The following is a 22,622-nucleotide window of genomic DNA, read 5'->3' as shown; positions in this document are numbered from 1 at the left end:
GGCTAGGGCTGTTTTCCCTGGAGCATCGGAGGTTGAGGGGTGACCTTGTAGAGGTTTATAAAATCATGAGGGGCATGGCTAGGGAAAATATGCAAAGTCTTTTCCCTGGGGTGGGGGAATCCAGAACTGGAGGACATAGGTTTAGGGGGAAAGGGGAAAGATATAAAAGAGACCTAAGGGGCAACTTTTTCATGCAGAGGGTGGGACGTGTATGGAATGAGCTGCCAGAGGAAGTGGTGGAGGCTGGTACAAAATTGCAACATTTAAAAGGCACCTGGATGGGTATATGAATAGGAAGGGTTTGGAGGGATATGGGCCGGGTGCTGGCAGGTGGGACTAGATTGGGATATCTGGTCAGCATGGACAGGTTAGACCGAAGGGTCTTTTTCCATGCTGTTATGGAAAATAAAGAGCATGAAAGCATGGGAAGGGTTAAAGCACTGGCAATCTATGGTCTGTGGAAGGCAGGATGGGATAATCATAGTGGAATGCTCTTACACCAATTAGCAGAGTAAGGTTAAGGCTGAAAGGTCACTATGGTGAGATGAGATAACACAAGTAATATAGCAAGTTTCTCTGTTAAGTGTTATGATGACAGGATTGGGACAATAAATATTTGGGACATGACATTAATAGTTAGTAGAGTCAGCTTGAGACAGGAGACTATTGTAACAGGTGGAATAGTTAAATAGTCTGCAATGGAAGATCACTGTAGCAAAGTTAGCAATAAATATCTAACCGTGACATTAGAATAAGTAGAATGTACAACTAAAGAGATAATGGGAACTAATGTCACTGGTTTATTGTGTAGCTAGATTAATATAGTTAGACATGCTGATAAGCTAACAGAAACATGATAAAAAAAAATAAAAATCCACGCACCCTGAGGTTCCTGGGCATTCAAGAATCTGCTTTCTCAGTGTCACGGTTTTTTGTTTGCAAATAAAAGACCTACTTCTTGAAGAACTCTCTGCATCTCCTGGTGATCCGCTATATTTTCTCCACAACACTGTACATCTCTTTGACTCTATGACTAATTGTGTCAGGTCAACTCTTACTTTTCTGCCGGTTCCCCTTTGTAAATAAAACTGTCATGGTCAGAAAGTTGATTCACTGAATGAGTTGCTGTTAAATCTATTGGTGTAAAGTCAAGGAGCAGGAAAAAAGGGAGAAAAACACAGCAGGGGTTAACTGATACCAGACCTGAACATTTAATGCTTTCCCCCAGAGGAATGAGTGTGAAAGGTAAGGCAGTTCATATTCAGAACAGCACATCTGAAATCAATATTTGTCAAGTTGCTACAGCAGTCTTTTTTACTGTGCCATTGTGCATAACTTGTTTTAGAAATATTTCCTAGCATTGTTTCACTGAACAATCTGGAGCAAAAACTTATGACAGATTTGGATTATTATAAGTATTAATCAGCCAGTGACTTTATGTCAAGCCACGTTCAATAGACATGAAAGCACAATATGCAGATGCTGAAACAATAAAAAGAGATACTGCTGATAAAACACAGGTCAGCGTCAGTGGAGAGAGACAGAGAGAAAGAGCGCACAAGTGAATGAGAGTGACAGGAGACAAAAAGAATTGAGGGTTACAGGGATGGGACATCAGAAGCATCAGATTAGCCATGATCCTATTGAATGGCGGGGTAAAGATGAGCGGCCAAATGGCCTACTGTTCATCTCTACCATCTGCTCACTAACTATTTACTCTACTGAGCTGCTCATTGGCTGTAGAACGTAGTCTGTGGGCCATAAAGTGGCCGCTCCACCTCTGTACTTGTCTTCGAATGTGACTGAAGATCCTGCCCACTACCTCTTATGCTCTTTTCACAGACGCTGCCAGGCCTTCTGAAAATCTACAGCGTTTTCTGTTTCTGTTATTGCAATTGGGAAAGCTGTGGGCTTCATTCGATGGTTTGTGAAAGATAGCCCATGTCCGAGGAGAAATGATCAATGATAGTCAGATTTGACTTTTCTCGTTTCATTTAGAGCAGGAACGTGTCTTTAAATGCCTAATCTGCGCCATTCTGAGTCAATCCCACTCAGAGCAATGCAACTGGGATCAGCTACCTTATTCTGGGACAAGCAGAGAAAATAAATACAGTCAGGATCCTAATTCCTCATCCCCTGCTATAATGCAAACTGCAATTACATAAGGGGCAGGTATGAATAAAATCCCGAAGTGGCAGATGGAGTATAACGCAAGGAGGTTGATATTACTAAGCATGATATCTCCGTCACGACTGAGCATAGAAAAGTAGAACGCATTCTTTCAAAGGGGCAGGAATTGTGTTAAGGTTGATGTATATTTAAAGAGACTTGGATGCACACACGCACACAATGAACACAAAGTCAGCTTGTACAGAGGAAGACTGGATCACAGGAATAAGAACATCTTGCAAGTCATACAATGTTTTGGAGAGACTACACATGGTGCGGTGTGCACAATTTTGGCATCCATAACTAAAGAAAAAATGCATTGATGGCACAACAGTGAACTTGCAGTGGATTGGCAGGAATCTGTCCTGTAATGAAAAGCCAAGTGAATTGTAGGATCATAGAATTCCTACATTGTGGAAATAGACAGTTCAGCCTATTGAGTCCCCAATGACTCTCCGATGAGCACCGCACCCAGACCCTCTGCCCCAACCCTCCACACGACCCTAATCCCATAACCCTGCATTTCCCACTGAGTCTAAATTCTCTGGAGGTTAGAAGAATGGAAGATTATCTCATTTAGTTTGGAAACGTCTGAAGGGACTTGACAGGACAGATGCCAAGATTTTTTCTGTACTTGCTGGAGATTCCAGATCACAAGGAACATAGTCCCAGGAAAGGAAGGTCAAACATTTAGGACTGAGAGGAGGAGAAATTCTCATTCTCCAGGAATTAAGAAACCTTAAAATTCTTGACCTCTGATCTCAGTGGATGTTCCCTTGCTGAATATATTTAAGGCTGAGTTTGGCAAATTTTGATCTCTCAAGGAAGCAAGGGATGTAGGGAAGGAAAGTGGATGCAAAAGATCTGCCAAAATTGGATCAAATGGCAGTGCAAGCTCAGACGATCAAAGGCCACCCTAGCTCCTATTCCTTATGTTCTTGATAAGACCATGGAGAATTACTCTGCCAGCATACAAAAGTCAGCTAAGTGCTTAGGTACCAAAGGACCCTGGAGCATTGAGAGCTGCAGCACAACTCACCTGCTTTGGGAATGCACTGCAATGGGAAAAATGGGAAACAGAGTTGGGGATGCAATAAACTTTGTTTTAACTAGCACCTTAACTCAACTAGCACGCTCAATAAATCAGCAAAAAAAAATTATATCCCTGAAATACCGGAGGTTTATTGTATTAATCCTTATGTCCAAAAGTCAGTTGAGGCTACGAGTGAGAAAGCTCTCACCAGTAAGTTTTAAGGCAAAGGTGCATTATTATTTCAATGATTTATTTTGTAAATAAAATATAATAGTGATGTGTATACTCTGTCCATTATATTAGTGTGTGTTTCTACACTGATTATACAGACCTCTTGATCAACTGGAATACCTGATCAACTACGCTCTCCTGGTCCCATCAATGCCGATTAATAAAATGTTTGCTGTACTCAGAAGTCAATGTGAAGTACTCAGGTAAACCTGACAGGTTCCAATCCCATCCCCCCCTCCAGTGGTACGTGCAGCGGCATGCATATAATGTGCTAGCACTCTCCCAGCTTTGCTTAAATCACACACTCAATACTTCTCTGAAAATTGTGTTTACAGGTTCAGACTAATAACCATAATTCACAGAAAGTCTATTTCTCACAAAACACTGGGTAAAGTCTGCAGCAGAAAACTAAAACCTCGAGGAGACAAGTCTGCCTTCATAAAAATAGTCATTAAATAGATCGTTCAACTACTGCAACTTGGTTTTAGAACAAGTCCTCATTAGTGATGGAGGCAAAGCCAGCAGAATTGTAATATTAAAGCTTGTTGGCATTATAATCTTATTTGAAACTAGAAGCTGCCAAATTTTACGTCTCCTCCAGTTCTAGCATCAAGATGAATCCTGGAGAGCAGATATAAATTCTCTGTTGAAGTTCAGATTAGGAGTTGAAGGGTTTTGTGAGATAAATTTGGATGTTAAGTACTTGGGGGTGTTTCTGATATTTTTAGGAAGTTACATTTGCAAGTAGGTGTGTTGATTTTACAAAGATTTGTCTCGAGAAACACCAAGGGGAAATTGGACTAACTTTGAGAACTATTACATTTTCAATACAATATTCAGCTTGATGCCCCAAAGCATCATTCGACAAAGTTGAAAATATGTAACTTTGTTCACTGATACAAATTCTTACTCCCTCTCATCATGATATTGTGACTGAGTAGCTGCTTTCAAACGCTTTCCTTTTTAATCTTTCTTCTTTCCCAAAGTGTAGGCGTTGCCCACAATGTCTGCATTTGCGTCACATTCTTAATTGTCCTTGATCTGGGTGTTTAATTAGGCCATTCCAGAGAATAGATCAGAGTCAACCACATTGCTTTGGATTCACATGTAGGGCAAACCAGTTAATGCCACATTTCCTTCCTACTATGAATGGAAATACATGAACCAGGTGAGTTTTATAGTAATGGACTTTTTCCACTTGTATTAACTGAATTCAAATTCCACTAATGCTGTGTTGGGATTTGAACCAGTCTCCACAGAGCACTAGTCCAGCCAGTGAAATTACCAGTACACTGTAAGACCATAAGACTTGGGAGCAGAAATTAGGCCATTCAGCCCCTCGAGCCTGCTAATAAGTTTCTCATTCCTGATGAAGGGCTTATGCCCGAAACGTCGAATTTCCTGTTCCTTGGATGCTGCCTGACCTGCTGCGCTTTTCCAGCAACACATTTTCAGCTAATAAGTTTCTCAACCCCATTCTCCCTGTAACCCTTGATCCCCTTGTTACTCAAGAACCTACCTATCTCAGTCTTAACTATACTGAACGACGTGTCCTCCACAGCCTTCTGTGGCAATGAACTCCATAGATTCACCACTCTCTGGCTGAAGAAGTTTCTCCTTATCTAATGTTATTCCCTCAGGTTCTAGTCTCTCCTGCCAATGGAGATATCTTCCCAACATCTACTCTGTCCAGGGCATTCAGTATTCTGTAAGTTTCAATTAGATCCCCCCTCATCCTTCTAACCTCCATAGAGTATAGACCCAGAGTCCTCAAACGTTCCTCATATGTTAAGCTTTTCATTCCTGGGACTATTCTTGTGAACCTCCTCTGAACACGCTCCAAGGCCAGTACATCTTTCCTGAGATGTGGGGCCCAAAACTGTACATAATACTCCAAATGTGGTTTGACCAGATCCTTATAGAGCCTCAGAAGTACATCCCTGTTTTTATATTCAAGTCCTCTCAAAATAATGCCATCACTGCATTTGCCTTCTTCAGTAATGACTCAACCTGCAAGTTTACCTTGCGAGAATCCTGGACTAGAACTCCCAAGTCTCTTTGCACTTCAAACTTTTTAATTTTCTTCCCATTTAGAAAATATTCCATGCCTCTATTGTTCCTCCCAAAGTGCACTACCTCACACTTTAAGACGTTGTATTCCATCTGCCACTCCTTTGCCCACTCTCCTAACCTGTCCAAATCCTTCTGCACTCTCCCCGTTTCTTCAATGCCTACACCCTTCCCCTTCCCCCTAATATTATTTCCTGTATGGTAGTGATATCCTAGAGAACTCAGTTGTAAAGTAAAATAGTTATGAGAAGTAAAACTCGTAATCTACAACAATGATGGAAGCTGAGAAAGCGATATTTTAAAATAAAAATGTATTGGAATTTTATGGAAAAAACTTGGCAGGGATCTGGGATAAAATGGGCACAATGTTTTACAGAGAGCTGGCATGGCTTCAATCGGCTGAATGGCTTTCTACTGTGCTGCAATGACATCATGAGAAGTCCTTTAAAACCACAATTCACTTTTTGAATTAGGAAACACAGGAAAAATGGTAATGGAAACTCCAAGGTCAAGGGTGTGGGAGGTTGATCTACTGCAGACTGGGGATCGAATGGCCTGTCGTCTACTTTACAAAGAAACTGATTGCATGTCAACAAAGACAATTAACAGCTGAAGAAGAGACATTGAGTCTAGTGTTGATTCTACATAATTTGGAAGTATGTGGAACCAACAATAAGAAATAGATTTATATGGAACATAATCCCTCGATTTTCTTGTTTAACAAAAAACAGGATAAGAAGTTATGATTAGTTTAGTTGGAGGTTAATTCTCCACACACATAATTTGAAAGAGTTGTAGCAATTGCTTTATTGAGAGCATAAAGGACATCAAGTGACATGATGCCCATGAGCTTGTGATTGATATATAACTCACTGGATGTTGAATATCAAGATGGTTCATCTATTAATGTAAAATATAAGTCATGTTAAGATCATTTTGTAAGGTAATGAGAATAGTCTTAAAGATACATTTTCATTCTTTTATGGGGGACGTATAATGTAAGGGTCTGATATATATATTAATATTTTTATTTGAGTGAATGGATTTTGAACTAGTGCCATGTGGGTTTTGAACTCTGAGCATATTGAGGGGGTAGGAAGGGGGGTGGTTAATGATTAATTGGTCTGTATTTCCATACCTATAATTTCTTTGTCTAAAGTTAGTATCTGCTCCAGGACTGAACCACATAGTTTCAGTAACTTTCAATTGAGTACTGAGGCATTGCTACATTGTCAGTACAGTATAAAATCAAGACCTCTTGGATAGACAGTGCTTGAGGAATGCCCTGACCAACATCTATCTTTCAACTAACAGAAGAAAGGCAGATTAAACCCCTCCCCCCCAACCAATCTCACTTGCTGCTCTGTCAGCTTTAGGTTTGAGAAATGACTATGGGGTTTCATTGCAAGATGACTGCATTTCACTTTATTTAATTAATTGGCAATAAAACTTTGGATTTTGAGAATGTGGCAAAATGTCACTTAATATTAAGTTACTGTTTTTAAGGTTTTTTTTGTGGATTAATGACATAGATTGGGGCTACTATTTTAACAGAGCTTTTTAAAAAAGATATGTATTGTTCCACTCATGGGTTTGTACAGAGATAAGTAACAGCATAAAGCCAGGAATGGAAATACCATGGCAAATTCCACTATGAAAACAAAACATTTGGGACCAAATGTCAGCATTTCTCCCTAAATTCTAGACTGAAAAGTCTCTAAACTAATTCAGGCTTTACAGAGCGAATCCTTTCCAGCAAATTCCAACAGAATTTTTGAGATTGTCATTCTACTTCATACAGGTTAAGGCACTAAATAGCAAATGGAAGTGTGAGGCGGCAGAAAGGAATAACATCTAAGCTTTATACAAAGCAGTAAAGATATAAATGTTTTCAGTACCCTGTCACTCGGTCTAACCACAAACTGCAGTTAAACCACTGTAAATGCGAAACCTCCATTGTGGCACGTTTATGCTGCATTAACAATCCAAACGTGGTTAATGTCAATGGATTTGAGAAATACAATTGGTCCACAAATGGCAAGGCTTAAATTGTATACATGCCATTCCAAAAGGCTGGAACAATGTCTTAACAAGATTTTCCCTCCCTTGCTTCAGCGGGAAACATTTTGTCTTTATACTTTTGTTTCACTCCCCACCATCTATAGGCAACCATACACAATTAAAAATAAAGAGAGAGGAGAGAGAGAGAGAGAGAAAGAAACCAGTAAAGAGAAAGAGAGAGAGACCAACAGACTGCATGAGAGTGACAGAAAAATATATCACATGACAGGCTTAAAGCTTCGATACTAGATCTACTCCATATAGAACATATAAATTTATTATAGTAAATTGCTTAAATAATAAAATTAAGCCAAAATTCATATCATGGTTTATAGCACTAAAATATAGTGTTGTGTAAAATAAAGTACCATCTCAGTGACTGTCTCAACTGGGTAATGACTAGAGAGTGACACCAGAACTGAAAGTAGACCCAGTAAAAAGCAATCTGTCTCATGTGCTATTATTTCATTGTAAAGCTTTTCTAAAAATGATATTTTGTTCCACTTGCATTTTCTTGCAGAGTTTGGCATCAGAACCATATCCAGGAGTGAAAGTACATCGGCTTTCACATGGGAATTTGCCAAAGATATTAACCTAAATTTCATGAACAGCAATTTCCAAATATCCACCTTTACTCCCTCAAATTCTACAGAATAAGCTATCAAAATGACTGTGGTATTGCTTTCCAGTGTCCTTTCCATTGAGTTAGAAAGATTACTCTAAACTGTAAGAATGGCAGCATGGTGGCTCAGTGGTTAGCACTGCTGTCTCAGCCCCAGGGACCTGGGTTCAATTCCAACTGCGGGTGACTGTCTGTATGGATGTTGCACATCCTTCCCATGTCTGCGTGGGTTTCTTCTGGGGTGCTCCAGTTTCCTCCCATCATCCAAAGATTTGCAGGTTAGGTGAAACGGCCATGCTAAGTTGCCCATAGCATTCAGGGATGTGTAGATGCATTCGTTAGGGGTAAATATAGGATAATAGGTCAGGGAATGGGCCTGGGTGAGATGCTCTTCAGAGGGACGGTGTGGACTTGCTGGGCTAAAGGGCCTGTTTCCACATTGTAGGGATTCTATGAAGAGCTTCTTCTATTCTATGACATTTTGTACAGAAGTAGCTTTTTATTGATGTTGCCTTTAAGTACTTTTAAAAGTCAATTAGCTCCTCTTTTTCTTAGAGGAATCATTCAATAGGACGCAGACCAGTCCTACATTCATTACGCTGGCTTCAGAAGTAATGTCAGGAGACTGTACATCTGGAATCTCAGTGATCTTGCTATTCTACATTAGCAGACAAGATACAAGGAGGTGCTTATTTATCAAAAGCTTGCAAACAAGTAACAGCCACTTCAATTGGTGGTACTCAAAACCTCCACTTCCTCTCTCCAAATCTCTTTTTCCATCACCTTAATGTTGCTCACCCTCCACCGGCTCCAATCAATGTCTTATACCAATGTTTATTCTTTATAAACAAACCTGCATGACACTGTGTAGAATCATACACTACAGAAATAGCCACACAGCCAGTCAGACCGAAGGGTCTGTTTCCATGCTGTTTGACTCTATGATGACCCAAGGCCCTACTTATAACTGTATATATGCTGCCCTTGTTTGTTTCACCAAAATGCAATATTTCACATTAATCCAAATTAAACCTCATTTGCTATTCCTCAGCCCATTGACCCAATTGATCAGTATCTCTTTGAATCTTAGGTAACCTTCTTCACTGTCCAGTAAAACAACAATTTTGGCGACATTTGTAAACGTACTAGCCATGTCTCACATATTCTTATCCAAACCTTACCAATGCCAAATTTGTACCATAAATCCAGAGGCCCACTTTGGCCTGGCTGGAGATAGAGGATGTGAGAGGCTATCTGGGCGGGATAACCTCAGTATTTTTTTTGATGCAGTAGGTTTAAAAGCTAAAAGGGCTGGTGGAACCTTCTTCACTCTCCACTATTCCACTAATCTTGGTGTCATCTGCAAACTTCCTCATCATGCCATCTATATTTTCATCTATATCATTTGTATAAATGATAAATAAGAGTGGACCCAGCACCGATCCCGGTGGAACACTGCTGGTCAGGGGACTCCAGTTCGAAAAACAACCCTCCACCATCACTCTTGCTGTTTGAACAAATTGTGTATCCAATTGTCCTTTCAGCTTATCAAGTCTGTACCACAAAAAAATACATTACTACCTACACTAGTCCCACTTTCACACATTAGCCCCATAACCTTGAATGTTATGATACTTCCAAGATTTTATCCAAGTACTTTTTATAGGTTACGAGGTTACCCACCTCAATTACCCTTCCAGGCACTTCACCTGGTTGGCATCAATCTACTTTGCTCCTCCAGTAGTCATGAAATAATCACAATCAGGAGTGTGCAATACCCCTATCTGAATTGAACCTAATATCGCCAAGTAACAGTTGTACCTGAACTACTGTTTGCAACAAGAACAGCCAACCTGACCCAGTCTGAGGCCACATCTGGAATACATTGGTCCACCTGGCAGCTCCCTAGCATGAAGCAGACTGAAATAGGCGGATACCAGGATAATGGAGAAAGGGAGGACTGCAGATGCTGGAGATCAGAGTCAAAAAGTATGGCGCTGGAAAAGCACAGCCGGTCAGGCAGCATCCAATGAGCAGGGGAGCCGACGTTTCGGGCATAAGCCCTTTATCAGGAAGGTGGCGGGGGGAAGGGGACTGAGAGATAAATGGGAGGGGAGCGTGGCTTGGAAAAGCTAGCTAGGAAGTGATACAAGGAACATGGCTCCTCTCTTGAGGGAGACTAAAATTAGGAGACATAGTTTAAGATCAAGAAGTGGCCTTTTAAAACAAAGACGAGGAGAATGTTTTTTTTCCTCTCAGAGGGTTGTCAGAATCAGGAATTCTCTTCCCCAACTTTTAAAGAAGACTGATTTAAAGTTAATTAAAGGTTCAGCTAGGTGGATTTTTGTTGGACGAAGAAGTTGAGGGGTGAGACAGGAAAGTGGCCAGGGGACAACACAACCGGCCCAGCCATGATCCTATCAAAAATTGGGCAGGCAGAAACAGCTAAGTAGCCCAACACTTCCTCTTCAATCTTATATTTCTACAATGTGGAATAGCCCAGGCTGATGGTTCAAAACACAAAACTAAATGGCCCGGACAGTATCAGTAGAAACGCCATTGTCTGCCGTGAGGTTCCATATTACATCTCTGTGAAATGGAGGCAGCAGCAGGTACAGTGTTGCCAGAAACTAATGGTCTCATCGACTGATGGTGAAACAGAGTGTGAAAGGCAGTCTTGCTTCACAAATCACAGCTAATAAACTGTAAATTTTTTTAAAAAGCACTTTAACAGTTGAAAGCAGACTTCAGGATGGTACGCCAATTGGAATCCTTATTTATATGGTGTTAAATGAAAAATATCCCGCGTAGTCCAGATTGCCCTTTCCAAAGGTGTTTAAAATGAGTTTGTGAGCTGGCTTTCCATCTCATTTAACCCTCATTTAATTAAAATCTCAATTGACTGCAATGTACCATTCCGAGAGATGGACGTGGATGTGACAGTGTACAGACAGCAGCATAAAAACCTTGTTAAGTAAATCTTTGAAATGCACACAGCTGAAGGCTCCAAGAACCTTTACCTAATTAGGTTTTCTTTGGGTTGAACTTTCTAGGACATTATGAAGTCTCAAAGGAATGAAATGGAAAAAAAAGGTGTGAGATGGAGCATGCAAATGTTTTATAGTTTATACATGAGTTAACAGACTCCTATTACAATAAAGGGGTGCCTCAGACATACAGCATTAAAACAATGTTTGTTTCTCCTTCAATTTAACCTGCCACCAAATTACTAAGTGTCAGCCTAACCAGTTGACAGCATTCTTAAATGAACTTAGAAGTTCGTGGGTTCAAGTCTCACTTCAGGTCATCAGCACAATTCAGGATCAAAACTTCAGTGTCTTCACAAGGGACTGCTGCATTGCCTGAAAAGCTGCTGGTCAGAAAGGATGCTAACTTGAGGCGTTGTCTGCTTGTTCAGGTTAATGTAGGAAATCATGTGGGGTTGAGTGGGGGGACCGGGGGGCTGGGTGGAATTGCCCTCAAACCTCTCTGCAGCTTCAGATCTAACACAGTTGGTGTTCGTGGGATCTTTCTGTGCACAAATTAGCTCTTGCAACTGCCTTGGTAAGAACCCAGACTACAGTTTAGAAATAAATCTCTGGCCATAAAGTACATTGTGAAAAGCGGCTGAACATTTAAGCTGTTGCACAAGAGAGATGCAGTTTTATGTCTCTTCTGAATGACAGCTCTCGTAGGCCAGGGAACCACTTTCAATGGGTTAGCTGGTCTTTCCCAGCTTCCTCAGAATGTCAGGCTAGCTTATGAATCACAGATTCCCTACAGTGTGGAAGCAGGCCATTCGGCCAATCTAGTCCACAACGAGTCTCTGAACGGCATCTCACCCAGACCCATCCCCCTACCCTAATACCCCAACCCCGCATTTCCCATGGCTAACCGTCCTAGCTTGCACATTCTTGGACACTTTGAGCAATTTAGCATAGCCAATCCACCTAACCTACGCACCTTTGGACTGCGGGAGGAAACTCATGCAGACAAGGAGAGAAAGTGGAAACTGCACACAGTCACCCTGGGGTGAAATCGAATCTGGGTCCCCGGCGCTGTGAAGCAGAACTGCTAACCACTGAGCCACTGTGTCACCAGGTTCAGATGACCTCGAGTCCTGGTGTTGTGCTTGAATCTATCACAGGGACAAATAAAAAAAGCAGTGGTCGAGCAATGCTAACACTTTAAGGGAGAATTAGTCAAAGGAAATATATGCGGCAAAGTCCATTTAGTTCTTTAAATTAAAAAAAAACTCCTTTACCACTTCAGCTATTATATCGACATCGTTTAAGCTTTTGAATCAACTTCAAAAGTCAAATAAGTTTGAGTAGTTCAATAAAGTAATACCATTATAATCTAATTAGATTAGATTAGATTAGATTACTTACAGTGTGGAAACAGGCCCAACAAGTGCACACCGACCCGCCGAAGCACAACCCACCCAGACCCATTCCCCTACATTTACCCCTTCACCTAACACTACGGGCAATTTAGCGTAGCCAATTTACCTAACCTGCACATTTTTGGACTGTGGGAGGAAACCCATGCAGACACGGGAAGAATGTGCAAACTCCACACAGTCAGTCACCTGAGGCGCTGTGAGGCAGCAGTGCTAACCACTGTGCCACCGCGCCACCCACGATGTTTTGATTTATTTTTGTGTTTTAAATTGGCACCGAAGAAGGGTGACACAATACATTTTTGCTGTATTTTGTAACAAAATACAAAATGTGACAATAAATAAATCAAATCAGATGGTTCGTATTTTGAGGAATTGTTCAATTCCCTCTATTTCTGGTAAGTGACTTACAAACTCCTAAACATTCAGTGTTGTTAATCTGCAGTTGGTTAAAGGAGGGTACAAAAAAAGGATTATCAAGGCAACTGTACAACTCTCCCCTTCCCTCCCCTTTTCAAAGTAAATAATCCATTCTTCACTTGGCACGTCCCCACACTGTTCATAGCTGAAATCTAAACAAGGAAACTCCACTCAAATCTGTCACCTAACTCCATGGCACGCAAAGTTTGAAACCCAAAATGCTCAAGCCATTATTTTGTTGGTTTTCTATTCTCCAAATAAATCTCTTGCTCAACACATGTCCGACATCTGTGATGCATAGAGGGGAATGATGACAGATGCACTCTGGTCTCACTGGCATGAGTATTAGTTTAAACAAGAAACCACACTAATTGTTATCACTGCATATTTTACATATTTTATGCATTAAACTTTATTCATGTCCCACCACAAATAACTCCCCTTCTTGCGTGATGAAGAGTCCCAATCCACAACGTCGACTTTCCTGTTCCTCTGATGCTGCCTGACCTCTTGTGCCTTTCCAGCCCTACATTTTATCATCTCTGACCTCCTTACTACCCCCATCTCTCTTTGACACGTTAACCCTTCTTCACCAATGGTCATTTTCCTCAAAAGTAATCCTGAGAAAGGTGGGAGAACTGTACCCCTTACACCAGGTATCACACACTTTCCACAGAAGTGACTGTGTAAAAGCTCACAGCAAAAAAAAACTGGCAAAATGGCTCTGCAAATTTGCAAAACCTCAAATGAAATATCCTGATTTACTGCCCCATCTGAAATTAGCTCATTCAGTACGATCTGGGGATCTGGTTAGTGCACTGGAGATACTCTTGAAGACACGGTTTTAAGTGAACTGTGCTTTAATTTTAAAAGGACATTTTGATCAAATCACCATCATATTCCCAAAGGAGAGATTCACACCGTTTGATTTAAAAGCCCATTTTAGAGGTAGACCACAGCACGCTAGTTTATTTCTGAATTACACCAGCTATCTCATGATAGAGTCGGACTGTCCATTGCTATTGGATTCTAGTTTCTGGAGTGAACTTTGAACTCTCTACATTCTTTCCACACCATCAGACGGTTATCAATGAGCCAAAGCTGACATCTTATTGATATCAGCGCTTCCCAACTCTTCTCCTCTTTTGCCCTTTTGGAGACATTAAACCAAAGTTTTACTTTAGGTTCATTCCACCATTGAAAGGGTGAGTTCTGAGAGCCTTGATATTTATCGTCAAATCAACATTAATAAGATACTAACCATTAATTTCAATGCTGATTGTGAGACATTGCTGTGCATAAAATGGTCATTCCATTTCCCTAGATTATAATAAAAGTAAGGGTGAAGTTGCTGAAGTCCTACCAAACCATAGAGGTGCTCTCTCGTTAAGAGAGAGAGATGACTGACGGTGGGTTAACCTGAGGGTGACCATGCCTAAGATGAGGGGAGTGTTTGTGAAGGAGAGTCTTCATGGTAAACCTAAGCTGGTGTGGGAATTAAACCCTTGTTACTGGCATCATTCTGCATCACAAACCACGTGCCCAACCAACTGAGCTGATTACAATACTTCCAAAGTAGAGAGTTAATTAGCTCTGATCTGTCATTATGATTTTTTTTGCCAGTACTTGTTGAGTTTCCTCTACCACTGTTTGATAACATTGCTGTTTAAATATGAACAGGAACTAATCAAAGAGAAGAGATTGTGAAATGACTTGACAAAATTAAATGAGCAGCCTGAGGTGTTGTAGGGACGGGTGGGTGGAGGGGAAGAGAAAAAAGGAGAAACCAGGAGATGAAACGACGTGAATACAGCACTCTTCTATTGCAACACAGGCCTGAACTGATAACTGTGGAGAAAGGTACAAGATTTTGAAAATGAAATTCAACCAGAGCTTTACAGGGGCTGTGTTTGAACCAATACACAAGCAGATTGAAATGAGACAAACCTTATGCAATTTCAACAATTAGGATACCAAGAATTTCTATCATTGTGTACAATGAATGGGCAGAATCGATGTTTCAGGAGTGGAATATTTCGATTGGACAATAACTGATTAGATAATGTTTAGGATTAGCCAAGCCCTTCAAATACATGTATTTCTGCCTATGCAATTACAACACAATAATATTCAATAAAATTTAAACCACAGCATCCTTTAGTTTCGTTATACACCTTTTAACACTGTGACGTAATAAACAGGACCAGATAAGGCACTAATGTTTTGTTCAGTCTGTTTTCTCTGTACTTTACATTGGGCAACTATTCAGACTGTATAACATGTTGCATATCATTCCTAATAACAAGGGGTGCTTCAAAATTCTGTAATTCTGCAGTAACACTGGGTGTGGGCTAACATCAACATCAACATCATAAACAGCATATTTTTGTTAGCGGTTGTTCTCCTTAACTTCAAAGTGTGCAATCATCCCTTCCTCGAAAAGTCTACTCTCAATCCTTTGTGCTTTTCCAACTGTCCCAAATGTAATCCACCTTCTTTGCTTCAAGATTCCCTCAATGTGTTGTTGTTTGTTCTTCGCCCACTTTTACCAAATTTCTTCCTCAAAAGCCTTAGTCTGGTTTGCAGCCTGCCCACATTCTCAAGACCACCTTAGCCAATGTCACGACTCGTCAAATATGTTAGTCTTTCTGCAGTGTGTACCATCTACAAGATGGGCTGCAGAAATTCACCCAACATCTTCAGACAGCACCTTCCAAATGCACGACAACTTCCATATAGACGGACAAAGGCAGCAGATATATGGGTAAACCCCCCCACCACCTTCAAGTTCCCCTCGCCATCCTGATTTGGAAATACATCTCTGTTCCTTCATTGTCACTGGGTCAAAATACTGGAATTCCCTCCCTAATGGCATTGTGGGTCAACCCACAGTAGGTGGACTCCAGAGATTCAAGAGGACAGCTCACTACCACCTCCTCATAGGCAACTAGGGATGGGCAATAAATGCTGGCCAACCAACAACGCCTACAATCCACAAAATAAATTTTTTTAAAAAGTCAGAACTGCGCAATGTTTGATCATTCTATGCTCTTTCAGCACCCCTGCATTTTCTGATCCATTTCAAAGTAGAAAATGTGTTGCTGGAAAAGCGCAGCAGGTCAGGCAGCATCCAAGGAACAGGAGATTCGACGTTTCGGGCATAAACCTGATGAAGGGCTTATGCCCGAAACGTCGAATCTCCTGTTCCTTGGATGCTGCCTGACCTGCTGCGCTTTTCCAGCAACACATTTTCAGCTCTGATCTCCAGCATTTGCAGACCTCACTTTCTCCTCCATTTCAAAGTAACCATCCACTCAACTCTACTCTTCCTTGTTCCAGCAGAGCCAGCACACCTTCGATAATGTCACATAACATCTGCCCTCCTCCTTTCCCCTTCCTCCCAGAGTTACAATGGAGCCCTTACTTTCCACTCCACCGGTCTCTGATTCAGTGGATTATCTTCTGCCAATTCTAGTGTCTTTAACATCATGCCCACCAAATACAACTTCCCCTCAAATATTTTGAAAAGGACTGTACCATTGCAATGCCTGGTTCAGCCACTCCAGCTAGTCCCCCTGCTACCTACAGCAAGTGCAGGAGATGCAACATCAGTCCTTTGCCTCCTCCGTTTCACCACCTAACACACCTCCCAAGTGAATGAGATGTTGCTTCTGGGTGTTCAATGTAGTTTGCTTCATAATGCTGATATGTTATCCCCAAACTCCAGGATGGAATTTGAGTATCAGCCTTTTATGAGGCATCTTATCAAATGACTTTTGGAAATGCAAGTGCAATACATCTAGCTGTTTCTCTTCATCAATAATAAGGCAGAAACCTATAAAATGCTCTCAATTTTTCCTTTCGGTTTTATAAAATCATACTCATAAGTCTTGAATGTTCACCTGAGAATGATTTCAACTGGATAACAAATCCCCCCCCCCAACTCCTGCCTTGATCTTAGCTTCAACCCAACACTGGGTATTACAGCGCACAGCATCAACTGACAGACTTACAATGCTCCTCATCATTTTGTCACCGCTGCTGAAGGTGACTGCTAACATGGAGGCGCACTCCTCTGCATAGAATGGCATGCGTCCTTCTTCGTCCACTGCTCCTGGATAGGAACAAACAATAGGAGACACCATTAAACATTAGAACGACAGAAACCCATGTGCACTGCAGCAAGAGCGAGATTAATTCTACATCAGGAATTAAATCCCAACACAGATTCAAGGAGCTTTATGCCATAAAACATGTTTTTGGTGTAGCAAGATCTCTCCATGACAAGAGCTACTAATATAACTGTTGACGGAAAAAAATAAGTTATAACGACAAGGGAGACAGTGACAACACAAAATATTGCTGTCCAGGTTATAGAAAACATGTAATTTCTCATGCTATCATTTTCTTTAGCCCTTTTCCACCCATATCTCTGCTCTTCCGCAATTTTGGCCTCATTATCACAGAATTCCCACACAGTGTGGAAGCACGTCATTCAGCCCATCGAGTCCACACGGACCCACTAAACAGCATCTCAATCAGACCCACCCCCTGACCTTATCCATGTAATCTTGCGTTTCCCATGGCTGATCCACCTAGTCTGCACATCCTCTGGATACTATGGGGCAACTTAGCACGGCCAAGCCATCTAAGCTACACATCTTTGGATGGTGGAAGGAAATCAGAGCATCCAGAGGAAACTCACACAGACATGGGGAGAAGGTGCAAACTTCATACAGATAGTCATTGGCGCTGTGAGACAGCACTGGCAATTTTAATAGTTCTATCACAGATGGCTAGATCCAGGCCCTACGCCCAGAAATTCTCCCCTTAAACTTCACCCTCCAGGTTTAAAATGCTCCTTAAAATATACGTCTTTGACCAAACTTTTGGTCCCTTATCTTAATATCTGTGTTTGTATCTTAGTGTCAAATCTCATTTTAATTACGCTCCTATGAAGCCCTGTGCATTGTTTTATTGCATTAAAGATGCTAAACAAAAAAGTGGTTGTTACAGAAAGAATAGAAATATTTTATAGGGCCAGGACTTAAAATTTATTTTTTCCTAATTGGAGGGCATCACTGCGATGAACTATCATTAGCGAAGGGAGTGAGTGCAGGAGCCCAGCAGTGCCATGCTGACAGCAGCCGCATTTACAGAGTCATGATCCTATGATTATAAGCCCTTTTTTTGTCCCAGGATGAACCTCATTCACTTCTTCCCTACAACAATGTAGAGGAGATCAGATCTCTCTCTCACACACACACACACACACACACACACACACACACACACACACACACACACACACACACACACACACACACACACACACACACAGTGTTGGCACAAGTTACGTTTATCTTTCCAAAACTACAGCCTTCCCACTGATTTAGCTCCCTCATTAGGAGACTGGCAGCAGCACAATGTGAAGCAGAAAAACAATTCTGATGTTGTGATCCTGCCCATGTTAACCCTCAGGGATTGTTTCCTCCAATGTACAGGTCAGGGCTACCCTAGTAAACATGCAAAATGGAACAGTCTTTCCCTACAGTGCCAAAGTAGGGTTGGGGATTTTAAAATAAAAACAGAAAACTCTGCAAGCATACTGTTCAACTAGCATTAGTGATGACGAGGGAGAGTTAGAGAATAAGACGGATAAACTAATGTCTTGGATGCGTTTCCACAGTGATCTTACTTGAAGTACTGATCTCCCCTGCCCTCTCAGATGCTGTGTGCAATATTGCCAGCATTTGTTTCCTTATAAGGTGGTAAGATCAAAGAAACAAGAATTGGAGAAAGCCATTCAGCAGCTTGAGCCTGCTCCAGTATTCAATAAGCGAATCATCGGAGGATGGATGTTCTGGTTATGGACAGTTCAAAAAGGTTTACCAGACTGATTCCTGGAATAGCAAGACTGACTTAAGATGAGAAACTTGATCAGTTAGGGTTATATTCATTGGAGTTTGGAAGAATTAATGGGAATCTAATAGAAGACTATAGAATTTGAATAGGACTAGACAGGGTAAAGGCAGGAAGGATGTTTCCAATGACTGGCGAGTCCAGAACCAAGGGACACAGCCCAAGGATACTGGACAGGCCATTTAGGGCTGAAATGCAGAGAACTGTCTTTATCCACAGAGTCTGTGGAATCCACCACCACAGAAAGTGGTTAAGTCTGAAACATTGAATATTTCCAAGAAAGAGTTAAATTAGGTCTAAAGGGATCAAAGAGTGTGGTGAGAAAGCCCAAACAGGGGACTGAGTTAGACAATCAGCCATGATTGTATTGAATGGTGGAGTTTGCTCCAAGGGCTGAATGGCCTACTCTTATTCCTATTTTTGGTTTTATGTTTAATTTCAGGTTTCAAGTATCTCTCTTTCTCTCACAGCTGGCCTTAAAGTTAGTACAATGAGCTGAAAGCTCCATTTCCCTCATGTTAAAACTGAGCAAGTTGAATAAAGAGAATGAGCAGTTCACCCCTTACACAGATTACTTATTCTTTACCTCAGTTAGTGGCAAGCTTATCAATCATAACAAAAGGACTCAACTACTCACTACATTACTTCTTGGTACTTCGACACTAGGGTATAATATGCCACAAGTTAAAAATAACCATTGTTTTTGATATGACTTGTTCTCAGTGGATCCTTCACCATGCTTAAATATTTACTTAAATATTAAAGGAAAATGTCTAGAAGTGAATTCGATTTATAGACAGCTCAACGAGCATAGTTCAAAAGGACTGACATCCCACAGTTAGAGTATAGATTGGGAGAAATAATAAAAATGTCATTTGATCTTAAAATGAATTATAAATGGAGAAATGACTGGAGATTGTACCATTTTCATACGAAAATTTGGGAAGGATTTAAGTACATACAAACGTAAAGATAAATAATTCCACATTCCACTTTCACTACTCAGGCTGTAAGCTTTAAAGCTAGATTAGACGAGCAATCAATTTATATGATCTTGAATAATCGAGAGTCACTTATACATTGCATCACAGAGGCAAGATTAGGGTTAATCGTACAGTTATCATTTGACAATGCATTCATTTCTTTTACATAAAGAAATAAATAATAAGAGTAAAAGGTCCTTCACATAAATATAACTTTAATTAAAATACATTATGTGATTACACTAGAATAGTTTTTATTAATTAGTCAGCAAGTCCTCTCCAAATCTCTATTCACGTCTGCACATCAGCTCCTGTTATAAGTTCCTGTAGAGAAGACCACAAATGAGGCCAAGAGCTGACTTGTCCTGTATCCTAGAGATTTTCCTCAAACACATCCAAATGTATTTTTGTGTTACACTCCAAAGCTTCTCCTTGCTCCTCCATGCAAATCTTCTAGTGTCTTTTATGATAAAAGCATGCCTTTAACTCAGTCTCTTGAGCATAATCGAATGGCCTTGCATAAGCAACACACACTCTGACAACTGTTCAGTCTTTTACTCTCCTGGAACTTTCAAAACAGGGGATCAGTCTTCACCATTTCTCTGCTTGGTGGGCAACCCAAAAAGTCTTCCATGATTAGATCTCCCCTTCATCCGGTAACATCTAACCCAGCTTTCCAGTACGACATATCGCCAAGATGGTGACGGAGTAGGATTCCTGAGCGGGAGCTCCGACCATTTTGTTTCTTTTTTTTCTTTTTCTTTTTGCGTATATTTTTTCCTTTTCTTTTTTACCTCAGGCAGCATTGGCGATGTCCAGGATGAAAGCCAGTGCGGATTTCGATTCCCAGCTTTGAGGTGAAGCCTGGCACAGCCTGGTTTGGAAGGACTGTTATTCTGAACTCTTATTTCTCTATTTTACTAACTCATTAATGGACTTTTCAATTCTTTATTTTTCCAGTTTTTTTCTTTTACGGAAGGTAATGTGTAGCTAGGTACCTTGGTACCTAAGATGGCGCCACAGGTGGTGACTTGTAAATTTCTCACCGTACTCATGTGAGTACATGTGACACTAAAGCTAATTCGAACCCCAACCGGCTGTGCTCTGGTCTATTTGATTGGCCTATGCAGAATCATCTCAAAAGGCAAATGTACTTGTCTTAAAGTGAAATGTCCAAAATTAAATACCGTGTTTCAGATGATGCCTTGACGAAGGGGGAGGAAATGTCAGGTCCTCACTTTCATATTTCAAACTGCACAGAAGTCCAACATTCCGCTTGTCATAGAAATTAGGAGCAAAAATAGGCCCTTTGAGCTTGCTCTGAGATTCAATACGATCATGGCCAACCCTTTGTCTTAATGGCCTATTCCCATTTTCTCTCCATATTCCTTGGTGCCTGTTATGTCCAAGATGCTATCAATCTCTTTCTCGAGTAGATTCAGTAACCCAGCCTCCACAGCCTTGTATAGCCAAGAATTTAACGGGTTGACCACACTCCCAGTGTGGTCTATATTTCCTCATCTGTGTTCAATTGGCCTACCCTGCATCCTAAGACTGTGACCTCTGGTTCTGAGTTCCCCAAGCAGAGGGAAAGACCCTTCCGCTTAGAAGTTTACACATTACAATCAGATCCCCTCTCATTCTTCTCAACTCGAGTGAACACAGATCCAGTTATATAGTCATAGAAATGTACCGCACAAAAACAGACCCTTCGATTCAACTTGTCCATGCCAACTAGACATCCTAAATTAATTTAGACCCATTTGCTAGCACTTGGCCCATATCCTTCTAAACCCTTCCTATTCATACACCATTCCAGATGTCTTTTAAATGCTGTAATTGGACCAGGCTCCACCACTTCCTCTGGCAGCTCATTCCATACACACACCACCCTTTGCATGAAAAAGTTGCCTTTAGGTCCCTTTTAAAACTTTCCCTCTCATCCTAAATCTATGCCCTCTAGTTGAACCAATCTCTCCTAAAACACAGTCATATTATTCCCAACATCAGCCTAGTGAACTTTTGCTGCACTCCTCTCTCAGGAAGTAACACCCTGTCTAAGGTTGGGAGGCTAAGGCTCTATGCAATGTAGGTAATGCTGCCTGTCATTGTGTAAAAGCCAAGTTCAATCTGAAAGACTTTTCACATTGTGTCTTTTTTGTTGTCAGCATAGACATACAAACCGCTTTGAGCTATAGGGAGATGCTGAATAGGCTGGAGCTATTTTCCCTGGAGTGTCAGAGGCTGAAGGGGGACCTTATAGAGGTTTATTAAATCATAAGGAGCATAGATAGGGTGAATAGACAAGGTCTTTTCCCTGGGGTAGCAGAGTCCAAAACTAGAGGGCATAGGTTTAAGGTGAGAGGGGAAAGATTTAAAAGGGAGCTAAGGGACAACTCTTTTTTACTCAGAGGGTGGTGCGTGTATTGAACAAGCTGTCAGAAGAAGTGGTGGAGGCTGGTACAATTACAATATTTAAAAGGCATCTGGATGGATAAATGAATAGGAAGGATTTAGAGGGATATGGGCCAAATATTGGCAAATGGAACTAGATTAATTTAGGATATCTGGTTGGTATTGACGAGTTGGACCGAATGATCTGTTTCCGTGTTGTACATCACGATGACTATGACTTTATGCTCCCTCACAATTCCCAGTCAATCAATATTAAGAAAATCTTCTACCGTGTCTTATTTAGATCCAAAGTGG

The 22,622-nt window shown here is 41.0% G+C and overlaps 1 protein-coding gene across 2 annotated transcripts in view; it reads right to left on the bottom strand.

Moving 5' to 3' along the window:
- The window catches only part of pcsk7 (proprotein convertase subtilisin/kexin type 7), a 223,522-nt gene that overhangs the window by 130,287 nt on the left and 70,613 nt on the right, over positions 1-22,622 (bottom strand). For both annotated transcript variants that reach the window (XM_060846707.1, XM_060846708.1), the window contains one exon: positions 17,022-17,122. In XM_060846707.1, the coding sequence (XP_060702690.1) occupies positions 17,022-17,122 (101 nt within the window). The remainder of the gene's footprint in view (positions 1-17,021; positions 17,123-22,622) is intronic.

The sequence above is a fragment of the Hemiscyllium ocellatum genome, chromosome 29 (assembly GCF_020745735.1).
Source record: "Hemiscyllium ocellatum isolate sHemOce1 chromosome 29, sHemOce1.pat.X.cur, whole genome shotgun sequence".
NCBI lineage: Eukaryota > Metazoa > Chordata > Chondrichthyes > Orectolobiformes > Hemiscylliidae > Hemiscyllium > Hemiscyllium ocellatum.
Note: the sequence above shows the minus strand (reverse complement) of the source record. Positions and strands in the feature narration are given on the sequence as shown.